We start from the raw sequence: 18085 nt of genomic DNA, 5'->3' as shown, positions 1-18085 counted from the left end.
AACTTAAGGAAAATAAAAGCATTTGAATATACACCAAGATTCAGCGCTTCAATAAGGACTCTAAGTGATATGATTTGATTGGACTTACTGTGCAAGTGGTGCTGTGCCAAACTTTGGAATATTCTCCACTACTCTCTACTACTTACTCTCTCCTACTCCACTACTCTCTAATACTCACTCTCTACTACTCTACTACTCTCTACTACTCTCTCTACTACTCACTCCCTACTACTCACTATCTACTACTCTCTACTACTCACTCTCTACTACTCTCTACTACTCACTCTTTACTACTCACTCTTTACTACTCACTCTCTACTACTCTCTACTACTCACTCTCTACTTCTCACTCTCTACTACTCTCTCTCTACTACTCTCTCTCTACTACTCTCTACTACTCACTCTCTACTACTCACTCAACTACTCACTCTCTACTAGTCTCTACTACTCACTCTACTACTCACTCTCTACTACTCTCTACTATTCTCTCTCTCTGCTACTCACTCTCTACTACTCACTCTCTACTACTCACTCTTTACTACTCTCTACTACTCACTCTCTACTGCTCTCTACTACTTACTCTCTACTGCTCTCTACTACTCACTATCTACTACTCACTCTCTACTACTCTCAACTACTCACTCTACTATTCACTCTACTACTCTCTACTACTCACTCTCTGCTACTCTCTCTACTGCTCTCTACTACTCTCTACTACTCACTCTCTACTCTCTATTACTCACTCTCTACTCTCTACCTCTAGCTACTTCTCTCTCTACTAGTCTCTACCTCTCTACCTCTACCTCTCTACCTCGACCTCTCTACCTCTACACCTCTACCTCTCTACCTCTCTCTACACGCACACATATACACATATATATATGCATATATATATGCATATGCATTTATATATATGTATGTATATATATATATACATACATATATAAACATATATAATCTGTATATCTATATATATACAAATATAAATGCATGCATACATATACATATATGCATACATATGCATGTTATTTACATGAAAGTTTAAAAAACACTAATAAAAGCAAAGCTAAAAAGCCACCTCATTACAAACAGAATGGCTTTAACTTAAACGAGGGCGAGATCTATTGCATTTTGAATGCTTGTTTACTTTGGTTCCATCAAGAAGGCATTCTGATGTGTCACACATTTGCCATAAATTCTGAATGTTTGCACTCTAGTTGCTCATTAGATCACTGTAGTAAAGCTACTGATCACTAGGGAAGTCTGCTGCTGGTATTCAAAGTGCATGTTTCAGTCTGCATGTCAGAATTTTTTTAATGAAATTGAAGAGGATTTGAGAAGTCACTCATAATGTGCCCTAATTTTTCTTTCTGAAGCACTAATCATACTTTCTATGGCAAAATGAACCTCCTCATTTTGTTCCTTTTCAAATTAAATGTTTTCAGACTTACCACTTCATTCCAATCAAGATGGCTTCTGGTGTGCCATACTTTTGTCATAAGTAAGACTGTTAGCGCTCTAGTTGTTCTTTAGAACACTCTGGGACATTCTGTCATTGGGCTATACTTGGGCTACATCTGGTGATATTTGGGCTACATTTGGGCTCTTTTGTCTCTGGTGGCCATCTTGGGAGACTGCATGTCAGAATTGTTTAATGAAATTGAAGAGGATTTGAGAAGTCACTCAAAATGTGCCCTAATTTTTCTTTCTGCAGCGCTAATCATACTTTCTATGGCAAAATATACCCCCTCATTTTGTTCCTTTTTAAATTAAATGTTTTAAGAGTTACCACTTTATTCCAATCAAGATGGCTTCAGGTGTGCCATACCTTTGTAATAAGTAGGACTGTTAGCGCTCTAGTTGTTCTTTAGAACACTCTGGGACATTCTGTCATTGGGCTATACTTGGGCTACATCTGGGTGATATTTGGGCTACATTTGGGCTCTTTTGTCTCTGGTGGCCATCTTGGGAGACTGCATGTCAGAATTTTTAAATGAAATAGAAGAGGATTTGAGAAGTCACTCAAAATGTGCCCTAATTTTTCTTTCTGCAGCACTAATCATACTTTCTATGGCAAAATATACCCCCTCATTTAGTTCCTTTTTAAATTAAATGTTTTAAGAGTTACCACTTTATTCCAATCAAGATGGCTTCAGGTGTGCCATACCTTTGTAATAAGTAGGACTGTTAGCGCTCTAGTTGTTCTTTAGAACACCCTAGGAGGCTGCAGTCGAACACAAAGAAATCAACTGACAGTCTCTATCCTTGTTGGATGTACATGTTTTACTGAGAATGTCAGACTTCATCCCCACATGACTGAGAAAGATAATGTGAATTTACAGAAAATGTGCTTTCAGTTTAGCTTATAGATCCCCTTCCAAACCGCTGTGGGAAAAACATGAGATAATAGTTTTCTTTCAAACATGATTCATGATATCCCAGCAGAAGGCTTTTTCACATGGTAAAATCACCTTAGAACACACCACAATTCCTAAAATGAGCATGGTACCATCAACAAATGATTTATAATGTAACTAAAGTCCTAAAACCCTCTATTAACTACAATGCTTTTTAATGAGGTGCTATCATGTATATTGGTCCCAAGATGGCTGCCAACACTGCTTGGATGAAGTGCTGACAGCCAATCAGATCAGATGTATGGTTAGGCTCCGCCCAGATATATATGTGTTTTTGAAGTTAATTTTCATAAAAACCACTGGAGCAATTTTCACCAAATATAGCAAAGGCACTTCTGCGTACCAGTCCCTACAATTTTGCCAAGTTTGGTGTAATTCCGTTCAGCGGTTCGGGCTGTAGACTTGTCAGAAGGAGCGCAGCGGAGCTGGCCACAATTTTGGAAAATTACACGCAAATTCCTCAACCGGCGCCAAAGTTATTCCCAATAGAATGTTGCGGATTTCCTATGGTAGCCAATCCTAATTATATATACCTACTGGCTATCGCCAGTAGGTAATATATATATATATATATATATATATATATATATATATCTATCCTACAGCAAAGCAAAGCGCAATAGCCTTACCCGGGCCTCTTGCAACGGCGTTCTACGGCGGGGTGGCGAACCCCTACTTCTCAATCCCACTGCTGTGGGAAACATCCTTTACAACGAAACTTTTACAACGCAGTGCTTTTACAACGCAGGTTTTACAATGAAAACCATTACAACGCATTGCGCTGGGGGCGCTCTAGGATAGGGAATAGATTTAATTTACTATCCAACACCTTCCCTAGTGTTCACGGGGACTGGAGTTGGAATAGTAAATTAAGCTATTCACTATCCAGCACCCCAAAGCGCTATGCGTTGTAAAGGTTTGCGTTGTAAAAACTGCGTTGTAACAGCATGCGTGGTAAAAGCATGTGTTGTAACGTCATACATCCCACTGCTGTTACTCCATTCATAGACAGCATGCCATGGACACAAATCACTTTAAACAAGAGGTTGTTCATTGCTCTCTTGCCAAGAGAGCAATAAAAAACCGCTTGTTTAAAAAGATTTGTGTCCATGGCATGCGGTCGATGAATGGAGTAACAACAGTGGGATTGTGATATATAAATATATATTATTGGGTTGTGGACCGCAACCCAATAGTTTGTGGCAGGACAGTATAAGAGAAGATGACGTGCACACCACCTGATTACTGCTGGCGCTGAGGAAGGCTTACAAAGCCGAAATGCATTCGCCATTACTGCAGGGTTATTGATTAAAGGTGCCTCCGCGAATTCCCCTACTGTGGCCTCTTCTCTTTCTTCGGAGGAGTTTACTTTCATGTTTCAGGGTGGTGGCTCCAGACGCGCTTCAAAGGCCCCCGCATCATTAAGTTGTCCTGGTTTCCTCGGGTTTCTGCTGTGGCGGATTTCTTCACTGTCCAAGGGATTGAACATGCCAGAGCCCACCACCATGTTCGGGAGGAGATAGAGCGGTGTTGGAGTCACAACACTCCACGCTGGGCGAAATGGATTCCCGTATCCGCCTCCGCCGAATGGACTCTTCAGACTGTGGGTTGATGTGGTTGGGTACTCAAGGGGGTGCCTGATTTCAAGTACTATATCATGCAGGAAAATGGTTTCACTGTCATCCCATGCCCCGCATTCCGTACAGTGATTGAACGTCCTTTGCTGTACCTACCTGGATCAATGAACAGCATTCTGGGACTTGCAGTTCACAGGCATTAGATGATCTGCTACAGGTGAGCCAAAGCACTGGCTTGGGGGCGGAGCAGACCGCAACCCAATAGTTTGTGGCGGGACAATATAAGAAAAGATGACGTGCACAGCACCTGATTACTGCTGGCACTGATGAAGGCTTACGAAGCCGAAATGCATTCACCGTTACTGCAATGTTATTGAATAAAGGTGCCTCCGCGAATTCCCCAACTGTGGCCTCTTCTCTTTCTTCGGAGGAGATGTGATCAAGGCCGGGGCAACCCGGCTGAAACGCGTCATGTTGTGAGAAGGCTTCAATAAACTGCACTAAACTTTAATCCTTTTGTGGTGGTCCGTTCCTGGTGAAGGTGAAGGAGTTAGCTTTTTCAACTCAGGATTTGGTTCTCATATATTTATATATATATATATATTCAAGATAAGATATCCATTTCGGTTTGACAAGGAAATCATCCGGCACTCGTACGCGGGAATCATTAACTTAGGCTTTTTATTTTTTATGTTACATTTTTTTTTTTTTGCAGAGTTTTATATAGCGCGAACTAGACCCGAACTGAATCAGGTATCAGAGCGCTTTACATAGCACCAGTTACGTTACATGAGGACAGACACACATTCATTTTAGGCACGGGGAGATTAAGTGATTTGCCCAGAATCACAGGAGGTTTTGGCGTCGTTACAGAGACTCGAACCCAGATCCCCAGGTCCAAGGTCGAGCGCCCTAGCCGTTAGGCCAACTCCTCCATTCATCAACGCGTTTCGGGAGTCAAGCTCTATATAAAATCGTCACCAGCAAACGTTCTTGACTCGAACAATGACGAGGAGCAGAACCAATAAATTAGTGCAGAATTAGAGTGCTTTATTCACGCCCAGCCTGTCCGCCATAACGCGTTTCGCTTCCCCTGAAGCTTGATCACATGACATGTTGAGTTAGGATAGGACCAGTATTTAAAGTGCAAGTGCAAATCGATCAGAGCTTGGCAGGCAACAACATAAAAAACATACTATCCTGTAGCAAATGATGACCTCATCTTTTTGAGATACACCGGGCTTGTACATAAATATTAAATAATTATAAATATACTATTTAAAATACATACTCAAATCGATTTTTCATAAAAATCACATTTTTGATTCTCAAAAAACCAGAATTGATATAAAATCTGTCTAAAAGAGTATTTGAAACAGAACAGCCCTAGACAATACAAAAGCACTGCAAAATACAGCAATACTGTTCACATGTAGCTACTTATGTTGGTAATTCAAAATACATTGCCATGCCTAATAATATATATATATCTATCTGAAATCAACACAGTTCGCGGGTCTCTCTGCCTCCAATGGCGGCGGGCTTGAGCGAGGGCGCGAATCCTCAAAAATACAACAAACTCCACTGTCACGTTTGATAAAAGAAGCTCAAGTCCATTTGGTTCACGTCATCGTACGTGAACGGAATTGGGCTTGAGCTTCTTTTGTAAAACGTGACAGTGGAGTTTGTTATATCATATATATCATGTGATCAAGACTGCCGTTGGGCAGTCAAAACGCGTCAGGCTGGGCACTTGCTTTTAAATGGCACTACACTTGCACTTTTAAATATGCATTAAATAAGGAAGAATGTATTCTCTACATTTTGTGGTCCGTACCTGCTTTGGGATCAAGTTCTGATCGGGTTCAGGATTGTGGATACCATATATATATATTACCTACTGGCGGTCGCCAGTAGGTATATATAGTTAGGATTTTTTCTCTATGGGATTTTTGAAAATTCTATGTCTAATAACTTTGGCGTTTGTGGACGGAATTGGCTGAAATTTTCAGGAAAATGGAACATTTCGTTTCTGAGCAGCCCCTGAATATTTGGGGGGGTTTCGTCAAGGGGGGGCCGAGAAAAAAGGGGGGTCCCAAAACGTGTTTTTAACATTGAGTTTCCCATAGGGCGGTTGGCCTCACTTTTAGCCCGAACGGCTGAATGGATTTGCACGAAACTTGGCAAAATTGTAGGGACTGGTAGCCCGATGTGCCTTTGCTAGGTCTCAATATATGTGCTTCAGTGGATTTTGAGAAATTAACGTTCAAAAAAAGATATATATCTGTAACAGCGGACCGGGCAGCGCTCCGGTTCGCGGACTTTTCGCGGTACGGAGCTTTGTGAAGCGAAGCTGATTGGTTCTCCGGCGTCTGTGAACATTCCAAACAGTCCGTAGCGGCCGCCATCTTGTCTCTCGGTAGGATCGAGAGACAAGAGGAGGCCAAAGCGAAGGGGCAAATGACCATAAGGGGGCATAGTAGATCCTCGCTGACCCCCTAGGTTTGATGTGGAGGTTTTAAAAGGGCCCCGCGGGGCAAAAAAAAAAATAATAATAATAATCGAACGGCTGAATGGATTTGCACGAAACTTGGCAAAATATTAGGGACTGGTAGCCCGATGTGCCTTTGCTAGGTCTCAATATATGTGCTCCAGTGGATTTTGAGAAATTAACGTTCAAAAAAAGATATATATCTGTAACAGCGCTCCGCTTCGCGTACTTTTCGCGTTACGGAGCTTTGCGAAGCTGATTGGTTCTCCGGCGTCTGTAAACATTCCAAACAGTCCGTAGCGGCCGCCATCTTGTCTCTCGGTAGGATCGAGAGACAAGAGGAGGCCAAAGCGAAGGGGCAAATGACCATAAGGGGGCATAGTAGATCCTTCCTGACCTCTTAGGTTCGATGTACCATTTTGCCAAGTTTGGTGTAATTCCGTTCAGCCATTCAGGCTGTAGACGTATGTAAATGTCCTATGGAAAATTGCATGGGGAAAACACATTTGAAAGTGTTGAAATTTAGAACCAATTAAAATGTTACTTTGGTTTTGTATTTGTGTGTGATGAAAGTTAATTGGTTATGTATATATCTCAAATGAGAGGAAACCACAGCCATTTTGTGATACTACTGTCTGAGGTACATTTGTGAGGAATTTTTGGTGGTGAATTTCTGGTGTTTGATTTACACAGTACTAACACTTCTCCTACTTTTAAAAAGGTGAGTTGTTAATTTGTAAGGGGAACTATGTTGTACACTTGAAGATAATTTGAAAAATGTTTTCTGTTATTTATTTGCAGTCCTTCTGTTATACTAAATACTTGATAAAGTTAGTTTTATATTATGTATTACTAAAAACGATAAATGAAAGTGATTATTTTTTTCTGCAATTTACAGCAAGCAATTTCAAAATAAAATGGCTCACAATGAAGAGACCGTGGCAATTTCTTTTGAATTGTCCACTACATTGATTGAAATTGACAGCACCAATAATGAAATATTGTCACAAAGAGGAGATGACTTGAATGATTCCACTACATTGATTGAAATTGACAGCACCAATAATGAAATATTGTCACAAGGAGGAGATGACTTGAATGATTTTTTTGATCAATCTGTTGATGGCGAATTTATCGAATGTTTGGAGACCATAGAGTTACAAGAATCATCATTGCAGACTTTTAATGAGGAGATTCCAGATGAGATGATTGAAGAGGAAATTCCTGATGAGGACATGTTACTAGTTCTTTCAAATTTAGAAAATTCAGAAGAATAAATTTATATTTAGAAATCAAAAATTGTTTGAGACATTATTCATTTTTATTTTTAATTTATGAGGTTGTAGCGAAGTGATTGTAGTATAAAATGAGACTTATAGTATAGAGTGCAACATTTTTATGTTACATGGTAAGTTTACTCATATTTACTTCCCTTCTCCCACTATATTATCTCCAATGTGTATTTGACATCTCTTCTTCATCTCCGGCCTCCTTTCTCTCACTGTGTGTCTCTGATGCATCTTATCGCTGCTATTTTGTGTAATTACAGAAGAGAGTAAAATAAAATAGTTCGGAACGTGAAAAGGGGGCAAAGTAGAGTACCCCTCACCCCCTAGGCCTTCTCAGGCGGTCCTAAAAGGATCAGTTTCTGCTTTCCTGAGAGATTATGGTATGAGTTCCATATACCACAATAATTTGCATTACAACATGCAAGATATATATCTCCTATTACCAACTTTTGGAGATATTCGCGCTAAGCGCGAATATCTCCAAAAACTAACACCTGCCCTGAGCAGTTCTTAGCCATGTTATCCAATGGGAGGTGGATAACATGGCTAAGAGCATTAGCTCGGTAATGCATGAATATCGCTGAGTTTTCAGCGATATTAATGCATTGCGGTCGTTTTTTATCGCATTTGCGATAAACCTTGATAATAGCAAGGTTTATCTTCGATAATTTCTGACGATGCTTAGCGGTAAAAAATTTGTTGGTAAGCATCGTTAGCGATAAATATCGCTTAACTTTGGTAATATGCACCAACGTCTGTTAACGTTCGATTCGAAGGAAATGAGGAAGTGTTGAAAAACATTGTTTGCGCCATCTTGCCTTTTTTGAAATGCCACACTTTTGTCGTGCACGGCAGCCATTTTAGATGCCTTGACCAGACCCACTCTCTGCACGCTGTTGATTCGTAGCATGGCTCCCCACCCTCGCAAGCATCTTCCCCAGGCACTGGTCACCCCCGCTCTCTGTGTTATGCATGGGCAATAAACCTCTCCCCATCTGCGCTGCTCTTCCCTGAGAATCACACTCTGTGCCCGCCCGACACCTCCCTTTCGCCCTATTCACTACCGCACCCTCTGACACTCCTCTTCCTCTGTGTCCGATTGTCCAGGCTATCAGCTAGCCCTGCAGATGTAGTTTATGGCCCCAGCTGTAAAGAATCACCCCTCTTCAAAGGAGTTATAGTAGATCAAGGCCCACACCCGATGAGATCCGTCACACCACACGTGTTCCTACTATCTGAAAACCATCCTGTATTGTGATTGGGGAGGGGACCGAGCCTGAAGCGGAAGATTCCAGGGATGACTCTTTGTACATCAAAGTTTTTACATTTATGTGTCACATTAAAAATATATAGCACTCCAACAAAGTAGTAGGATTATAAAACTTTAATAACTTATAAATATATACAACAAAACAAAAACAGTAAAAACATTTAAACAACGAAGAGACCGTGGCAATTTCTTTTGAATTATCCAATACATTTATTGAAATTGACAGCACCAATAATGAAATATTCTCACAAGGAGGAGATGACTTGAATGATTTTTTTGATCAATCTCTTGATGGCGAATTTATCGAATGTTTGGAGACCATAGAGTTACAAGAATCATCATTGCAGACTTTTCATGAGGAAATTCCTGATGAGGACATGTTACTAGTTCTTTCAAATTATGAAAATTCAGAAGATGTTGCCTGGGGGTGGGTCGTCAGTAGCAGTCTGTTGTGCGAATAGTTCCAAGGCAGCAGAACGCGCTGAAATCTAGATGGCACGAAGGTGATGTCTAGTAAGTTGCCGCCCAGCAAATAACGGCGTGGGGCGCCGCGGGGGTGAGTGAGTCCAGTAGGCACCACAGCTATTCTTACCGGCATTGCAGAATTACTGCTGGGGACAATGCCTGTGCTGTAGCAGGGTCACAGCAGAAACAAAAAGGATTCTGTTGAAGATGTTGTTGGTTTTCAATTTGAAAACAGTTCTGGTGTCAACTGCTATGCTAATGTAGTGGTTAATGTTTTGTTTTCTCTAGAAAATGTAAAAGAGGGGGAGGCAGTCCAAAGTTCTGGTAAAAGGGCAAAGGAAAGGATCGGTGGTTTGAACTATCAGTCAAAAAGGGGAGGGGGTGCAACAATTTTTCCTACCGGGTCACAGTGTGCTTTCACCGGAACTGAGGTTTGCAGGATTCTAGTAATTCAAAGTGAGGCTGGCGCCAGCATGGGAGCGCCGACGTCCCGCGGATACAGTTTCGTCACTCCACGGGCGATCATGGCAGTCATTCCCCATCGGGGGTGTCTGCGGGGGTCGGAGACTCCCGCGGCTCCTCTAGAATCTTCAAGGTCGTGGAGGACTACGGTGGTGGAGTCAACCAGTGACCGGGCCATTTCTTTATGCTGGGCCCGCTCTTGCCAGGTCGATCGCCATTTTGAGAGTTCGGTAGCTACTGGCGATCGCGGGGTCAAATGAGCGGACGGGCTCCACCCTGCCGGGCGAGACGTTGCAGCATCGCCACAGTGGAAGAACCCTTTTCCGGGCGCCTGGAGCGCTGAGGGTGCAGGTGGGAAGCCTCCACTGGGGAGGCGGGAGAGGCCTGTTCGCACCGTCTCTCCCTCCCAGTGCACCCCACGGCGTCTCGCTTGAGATTTGTTATGGCCGGACCAGGCGATGAGGACGAGGGGGGGGGGTCGGAGGCATGTGCAAGACATCCCCCCCAGTGTTGTCAAAGCCATTATCCAAGAAAGAAGAAGTGTCCCGTCCGTCTTCGGGCCGGGCTTCCGGTGGATGTCGGCCGGACGCCCCTTGCTCTGGCCCCATGAACGGGTTCCTTGGTTTATCGGCTGCAGCCGGATCCCATCGGCCCCGGCCGTTGGTGGCCGGACCGGTAGAGAATGTGGCGGGACTACCTGAAACTGTCAAGGGCCACCGCGGCCGGACTGGGAGAGAGAGGGGAGGGTCGAGGACACGGACATTCCCCCCCCTGCAACTCTCCAGCGTTGTCAATCCCCCTGGCCGGGTCCCGCTGGCCTCGGCCTCGGCCTCTCCTCCGGCTACACCCTACGTGATGATCTCCGAGGCGTGGCAGCAGGACCCGCCTTATATGTGTTGCTTCCGGCTGGGCGTAGCCGAAAACCTGTTGCCCTTTGGAAGTTTCTAGAATGGGGCGGATGTCTGCTGACTTCTATCTTTCCCAGTTTGCCGTTATTTGGCCGTGGCAGGCGGTGGGACAGACATGTTTTGGGGCAGTGAGGGGCGATGTTTTCAGGTTTCTTATTACGGGCTTACTTCTAACGTTTCTTGTTTCTAGGACAATAATAGGTTTTATCATTACGTATTGTTATCGTTTCTTTGTTTGTTATTTAATAAAAAGTTCATCAGTGGCCTACTGATTTTCGTTTTCCTATTCTTTTCTTTCCAGGTTGTTTCATGCTAAAGTTTCTGTTAACAGGATACAGTGATCACTTCGTTATTATTGCATATGTCCTTTTCACTAGGGGTGCTCTCTTGTTGGGCCAGATGACCTATCTCTAGTAAATGGTCCGGGTGAAACAGGTGCATCAATCAGTGGGGAGTAGATAGGCATGACAGATTACAACAGGGGAGAAAGGTCCGCATTACCTACCCTTTCACTACTTGCAAAGATTTTCCTACGTTTATTTGCAAACAGGGAATACCTCCAAAAGAACTAATTCCCAAACAGTCAATGTTCGGACAATCAATCAATCAATGAGGAATGAAATAGGTACGACGTGTTAAAGGCTTGCGTTACCTACCCTTCACTATCTGCAAAGGGAGAGAGAATATTCCTATTCTTCCTCGTTTGCAGGCAGAGAAGATCCTTAAGAGAACCAACTTCGAACAATTCAATGCTCGATTCAAACAATCAACAAGGGGTACTGTGAACACAAATGAACGCCGCTTATGTACATACACATTGCTATTTTCAACAGGTTGTTCCTAATGTTTCTATTTTAGCGAGGTCAAAAAGAGATCCCATTAGTGGCCTACTGATTTTGCTCGATTCCTTTTGTTTTTTTACACGATTTTTCGCTATCTGCAAAGACTAAACAGAGTATTGCGACTCTGTGCTTGTTTGTAAATAGAGAATGAACCAAAGAGAACAATCAATCAAATGGAGAGAGAAGCAGGCACGACGGATTACAACGGGGGCAAAGGCCTGCGTTAACTACCCTTCACTATCTGCAAAGAGAGAGTACTCCTAATAGAAATGAGGGGTGGGGGGCAGCATTCAAAGCAGATCAGTGTGCATAAACACGAAAATGTTTTTACTTACCACGTACTTGACATTCGACAGCTTATGATATTTGCTATTAAAAAACCATTGAAATTCACTGAAAAAACCATAGGTTATAGACCATATATAGTTAGGAATTAGCATTTACAAAACCTTGAAAATTCACTGAAAAAACCATAGGTTATAGACCATATATAGTTAGGAATTAGCATTTACAAAACCTTGAAAATTCACTGAAAAAACCATAGGTTAGAGACCATATATAGTTAGCTGGACATTTTATTGACATAAAACCAATGAAATTCCATATATAGTTAGTTGCACTAACTATATATCGCGCACCCGCAATCCACTGCTGATGATGTCACATATTACATCATTCATAACATGGTCAGTGACATCACTGATGACATCTCAAATGACATCACTGATGACATCTCATTTGACATCAATGACCACATCACTGATGATATCATTCATGTGACAATACAATGCATCTCCTCACATTTTAATATAACCTCTGTTTCACCCAGTGTTAAATACAGAGTATAATTTTTGAAACCATTGACACACCAATACTAGTTACTACATACGCACTCACTGATTGCTACGTCTACACACACCTTCACTCATTCACCCATACAATCATTCATACATACAATCACTCATCTTTACAACACTATCATATGCACTCATACACCTATACAGACACTCACAGTCTGCCACTCATCCATGGAGTTACTCACACACCTAGTCAGTCCTGTAAAGAATCAATGACACTTCCATTTTCTTGTCTATACAGTTAAACATAGAGCACCTTACATTTTCAAACATATACTAACACATACTTACCTTCTTATACAATCATTGATACAAGTACACATTGATCTGCACAGAGTCACACACCTCCCAGCTAGCCACACACACACTCAGTCTCCCATACAAATACTTGGGCAATCAATCAATAACCCATATAGTTACTCATATAGCTACTGATCAACACATGCAGCAGTTTACAGAACAACAGACATAATGATGCACAAATTAAGACAGTTTAGTCACTAACCCATGCACTCAGTGAGACACATTTAATCACTCACTCATACAGTCAGTCATGCACCTACTAAATCCTTCGTCCAGACACTTACACATCCACTCATTCTTCAATATGTAAGACATATTTAAACTTTACAGAAACAAAAAATCACTGGATGTTGTTATCAGTGATGTCATCAGTGATGTCATTTGAGATGTCATCAGTGATGTCATCAGTGATGTCACTGACCATGTCATGAATGATGTAATATGTGACATCATCAGCAGTGGATTGCGGGTGCGCGATATATAGTTAGTGCAACTAACTATATATGGAATTTCATTGGTTTTATGTCAATAAAATGTCCAGCTAACTATATATGGTCTCTAACCTATGGTTTTTTCAGTGAATTTTCAAGGTTTTGTAAATGCTAATTCCTAACTATATATGGTCTATAACCTATGGTTTTTTTCAGTGAATTTTCAAGGTTTTGTAAATGCTAATTCCTAACTATATATGGTCTATAACCTATGTTTTTTTCAGTGAATATATATATATATATATATATATATATATATATATATATATATATTTTCTCACAGCGTTGCGTTTTCTCCCAAGCACTTCTCGGACAGCAACCACCACGGACTCCAATTGCATTAGCAGTGATTTTTATTTTCAAAAAGTGGCAACACTCACTCGACGCGTTTCGAGACCTTGTCTCTTGATCACGAGTACCATCAGTGAGTTAAAGGTGAGTTTTTATATGAACATGTGATCTATCTCCAGGTACCATAGAAAACAGACTACGTAATGTAATTCATGGAAGACATTTACAACCAAATGTAAAAAATAAAGTAATTAATCAGCAATGCATGTTCAATTCACAAAACAATTGCAAACTGTGATCCTGTGCTTTGTAAATAATCAGTGTCTTTTGGAGTTACATTTTTTTCCTAGAGTTACATTTTTTTCCCCTAGAGTTACATTTCTTTCCTCCCCCTGGAAACATTTTTCCAAGTACCAGAAAAGTTGTTTTGCCCATGTGGGCTCTATTTCTTATTGGATCAACTCCTCACTTTCCGCCCAAGTGGGCTACTCAAATATATACTTTGCATATCACAGTTATAATATACATTGCTATGTTTCAATTCGTACATGGATTCTCATCCTCCTTGTTTATCTTCCCACTGAATTTTTTGTACGTGGCCTGTCAAAAAAAGGGAAAAATAAAAAACTTATTAATTCCCCTCCTGGAGCAACTGATAATTAAAATCTGTAAACTTTTCTTCTGACAGTGAAATTGAAAAATTAAAATTAAGCTAGCTGTTCTGTATGCGAGCTGGATGAAATTGCCACCCTATTCACTAATTCAATTATTTCAAGTAAATCATTGCATTCATTAAGCACAGTGAAAAACGCATTACAACATCATGTACTGTTCATTATCCTGACTTCTTCCTACCCCAAATGCACTTCTAGTTCCTCATCGCAGTTGTGCCCCCTTGGTGTCATGGTTCTGTACTGTATAATGAGCCTTGACTATAAACGTCGTAGGCTTTGTGTTCTGTTTCCCCCTCTCTCGTTTTGTTTGACTGTTTCCAGAACACAGAAACTTAATAAGTCTGTCTTTTGTTTGTGATGACTTTCGAAGTGGCGGGCGATAGGATATTGTTTGTCACCATTTTTTATCGCTCTTAGATGTTCGAGTATTCGGAGTTTTGCTTTCTTAACAGTACTCCCGATGTAGGCTTTTTTACAGGGGCAGAAAAGGGCATAAACTGCAAAGTCTGAATTGCACGAAGTGTGTTCTACAATTTTGAATGGGGCAGTGCCTTCAGATAGAATGACTTCCTTTCTGTTCCTGCTATTCTTACATGCTTTGCAGTTTCTGCATGTATAAAATCCCTGTATTCCCTGTATTTTAGTTTTTGGGGGTTCTACTGCTCTGCATAGGGAATCTTTCAATGATCTAGTTCTTCTGAAGGTTACTTGTGGTTCCGATGCCACACATTTAGTCAGGTCAGGATCTGTATGTAAAATGGGCCAAAACTTCTGCAAGCTTTTTCTTACATTGTATGCTCTATTACTGTAAGTGGTGATGAACCTTGTTGTGCATAATTCTGCCTTATCTTTTATTCTCTCTTTTTGTAAGAGTGAATCCCTTGTTCTTTCAGCTGCTATTGCTTTAGCTTTGTTAATCACCTTTGTTGAGTACCCTCTTGCTAGGAAACGAGATGTCATTATTTCTTCTTCAACTTTAAAGCTGCTTTCAGTGCTGCAGTTTCGTTTTGCCCTTAGTAATTCTCCCAATGGGATACTGTTTATGAGAGAATTTTGGTGACAGCTCCTAGCATGTAAAATGCTATTTCCCGCCGTCGTTTTCCTGAATAGTGAACTTTCCAGTTTGTTATTTTCTATTCTCAGGCTCAAATCTAGAAACTCCAGTGTTTCCTTTGACCACTAGCTTGTGAATTGAAGATTGTATTCGTTAACATTTAGCATGGTCACAAAATCAGTTGCCTCTTGCTCAGTTCCCCTCCATACCACAAAAATATCATCTATATATCTGACCCATTTTGCCACCTTCTCTGAAAAAATGGGTAACTGATAGACTACTTTTTCTTCCCAATGCCCCATAAAGAGGCCTGCAAATGATGGGGCAAAACAAGTCCCCATTGATGTACCAAGGGTTTGCCGGAATATTTTGTTGTCAAAAAGGAAGAATTTTTCGGTTAGACATATATGCATCATTTCCATCAACATATCCGTGTGATATAAATGTGAAATGGATCTATGTGCTAGAAAATGTTTGCATGTGTCCAGTCCAAGTTTGTGTGGGATACATGTATAGAGATTGGCAACGTCTAAGGACAATAATGAGAAATCAGTTTCCCATTCAATCCCTGCTATACATCTCAAAAAATCACTGGAGTCTTTAATATACGATGGCAATTTCTGTACTGGAGCCTGTAAAAAATGATGGACATAGCGTGAAGTGTTTTCAAGGCAGCTGCCTGTTGCTGAGACTATAGGTCTCCCAGGCGGGTTGTCTTTGCATTTGTGGATCTTGGGCAGTAGGTACAGGGCTGGTAATTTTGGAAATTTGCAATCAAGAAACTTCAGTTCTTCTTCTTCGATCAATCCTTTGTTTTTCCAACTCACTAGTTGTGCCCCAAAGTTTCTTACTGCCCCCTCGTATTCCATCCTATTGCTACTGCAATATTTTGTTGTATCTGAAACCTGCCTCAGACCCTCCTCAACATATTTAGTTCTCGATTGTATGACAACATTACCGCCTTTATCCGATTTTTTAATGACTATGGTTCTGTCATTCTTCAGATTCTCAATCGCTTTTCTCTGTGTTGGGGTAACATTGCTCCAGCCACTATAAAACTTCTCCTGGCTAAGTTTTTGAAATTCATTGCACATGCCTCGTTCGAAAACCTCTATTGCGTCATTTTTTATCTGAGGCAAAAATCTAGATTTTGATTTAAAATTACTGTCAGCACTCAGATCAAATGGGATGTTTTCATGCTGTAAACTCTCAATGGGGTCACTGCCTTTGTCAGTGTTTTCATTAAGTATATTTAAAGTGTGTAACAAATTAACATCAGCTATTGTAATGCTGCTTGGTTTTTCCCCAACTGTCACACTTTTTTCTTTTACTTTGGTGGCATACCATTTGTTTATTTTTAATTTCCTTGTGAAAAGGAATAAATCAACTCTGCTTTGCGCATAATTAAACATGCTTGACGGGCAAAATGTAAGACCCTAAGATAAAAGTTCTACCTCAGATGTTGTCAGGGTCCTCTCAGATAGGTTGATGACTGTATTTCGTTCCATCATTTCCCCTTTAGTTGGCCCCTTGTCCGTTTTCCCACGGGGCTTCCACCATTTCCTGAGGTTGGCGCGCTGTTGTTTTCTCCGCCTCTGTTTCCTTTTCTTTGACGCTGATTTTGTGATCCTCCACGTTTGTTGTTCATTTGTCTTCCTCTCATTATGAGATTGGACTCCGTTAAAACACTGCTTTTTACCACTCCCAAGTCTTCCAAAATCGAAAAATCACTTCCGCTAGTGATACTCCCATCTGTTTGATCATCACTTGTTGACTGCCCAGATGTCGTTGCAGCATCTGTGCCCTGATTCGCTGGAATTGCCAGTGCAGAAACGGTTGCAGTTGTGGTTGAGCCTCTTAGTTTGTCGTATTTTTTCGCAAAAGTTATAATTTGACCTTTCTGATAATCCACAAGGTCTCTCTGGAACTTTCGTTGTTTTTAACTTTAATTTCATCCTCGATTTTATTGAGTCTTATTTCCATTTTATCCATATCTTTGCGAAATTCATCCTCGCTGCACATTGTTTTCAGCTCCCCCGTATATTGTTCGATGTCTTTATTCAGTCTCTCAACATCAATCGTTGCGTGTTTAACTAGCATGCGTAGCATATTCATGGAGCACGCATGGTTGTTCTGAGCCCAATTTTCGACCAAAACGGGATCTGGATTGCTGAAAGTTGGGGTAATAAAGATTCTGAGACCTCTTGGGATTCTCCCTACCTCTATGTACTTTTGCAGCGTGGTGGCTTCCCACCATTTGTTCTGCTCCAGTTTGAGTGCTTTCCACAAATTATCCCATGCAGTTTTTTTGGGTGATGTGATAGGGTTTGTCTTTACACCCCCGCTCGCTTCTTCATTTTCAATTTGACTGCAATTGTCAAACATTTTATCTGCAGCCTCCGCTCGTTTATTTTTCCTTGAGTTTGCCATTACTTTGAAAAACGATACCGTGCACTTATTACGTGTCACTGCTGATGCTGCAGCGCTGCTCACTCGATCGTAAGCTTAGCTGCTCCGTAAACAAAAGTTCATACCGGGTTTTCACTTTCCCACCGACTTGCTTTGTTGGATTTTCACGGAATCGGCTCTTATCTCAGCCGACCCGAATCCTCCCTTTCAGCCAGTGTCACCCGTATTATCTTTTGCGGGCAGAGTCAATCAGTTTCAGATACATTAGTACCCGGCTTTCACCGG

General features: G+C 41.3%; 1 protein-coding gene across 4 annotated transcripts in view; it reads right to left on the bottom strand.

Moving 5' to 3' along the window:
• Nucleotides 1-18085, bottom strand: part of BMP7 (bone morphogenetic protein 7) — a 1264568-nt gene that overhangs the window by 958247 nt on the left and 288236 nt on the right. Inside the window, exon 1 of one of the 4 annotated variants that reach the window (XM_078651996.1) lies at nt 14212-14238. The exons of the other annotated variants lie outside the window; for them this stretch is intronic. Within the exon in view, the coding sequence (XP_078508122.1) occupies nt 14212-14223 (12 nt within the window). The 5' untranslated portion in view covers nt 14224-14238. Of the gene's footprint in view, nt 1-14211; nt 14239-18085 lie in introns of those variants that run through there. 4 annotated transcript variants of the gene reach the window in all.

The sequence above is a fragment of the Lissotriton helveticus genome, chromosome 7 (genome assembly GCF_964261635.1).
Source record: "Lissotriton helveticus chromosome 7, aLisHel1.1, whole genome shotgun sequence".
Taxonomy (NCBI): Eukaryota; Metazoa; Chordata; class Amphibia; order Caudata; family Salamandridae; genus Lissotriton; species Lissotriton helveticus.
The sequence above is the reverse complement of the archived record's forward strand: the minus strand, read 5'-3'. Positions and strand labels throughout refer to the sequence as shown.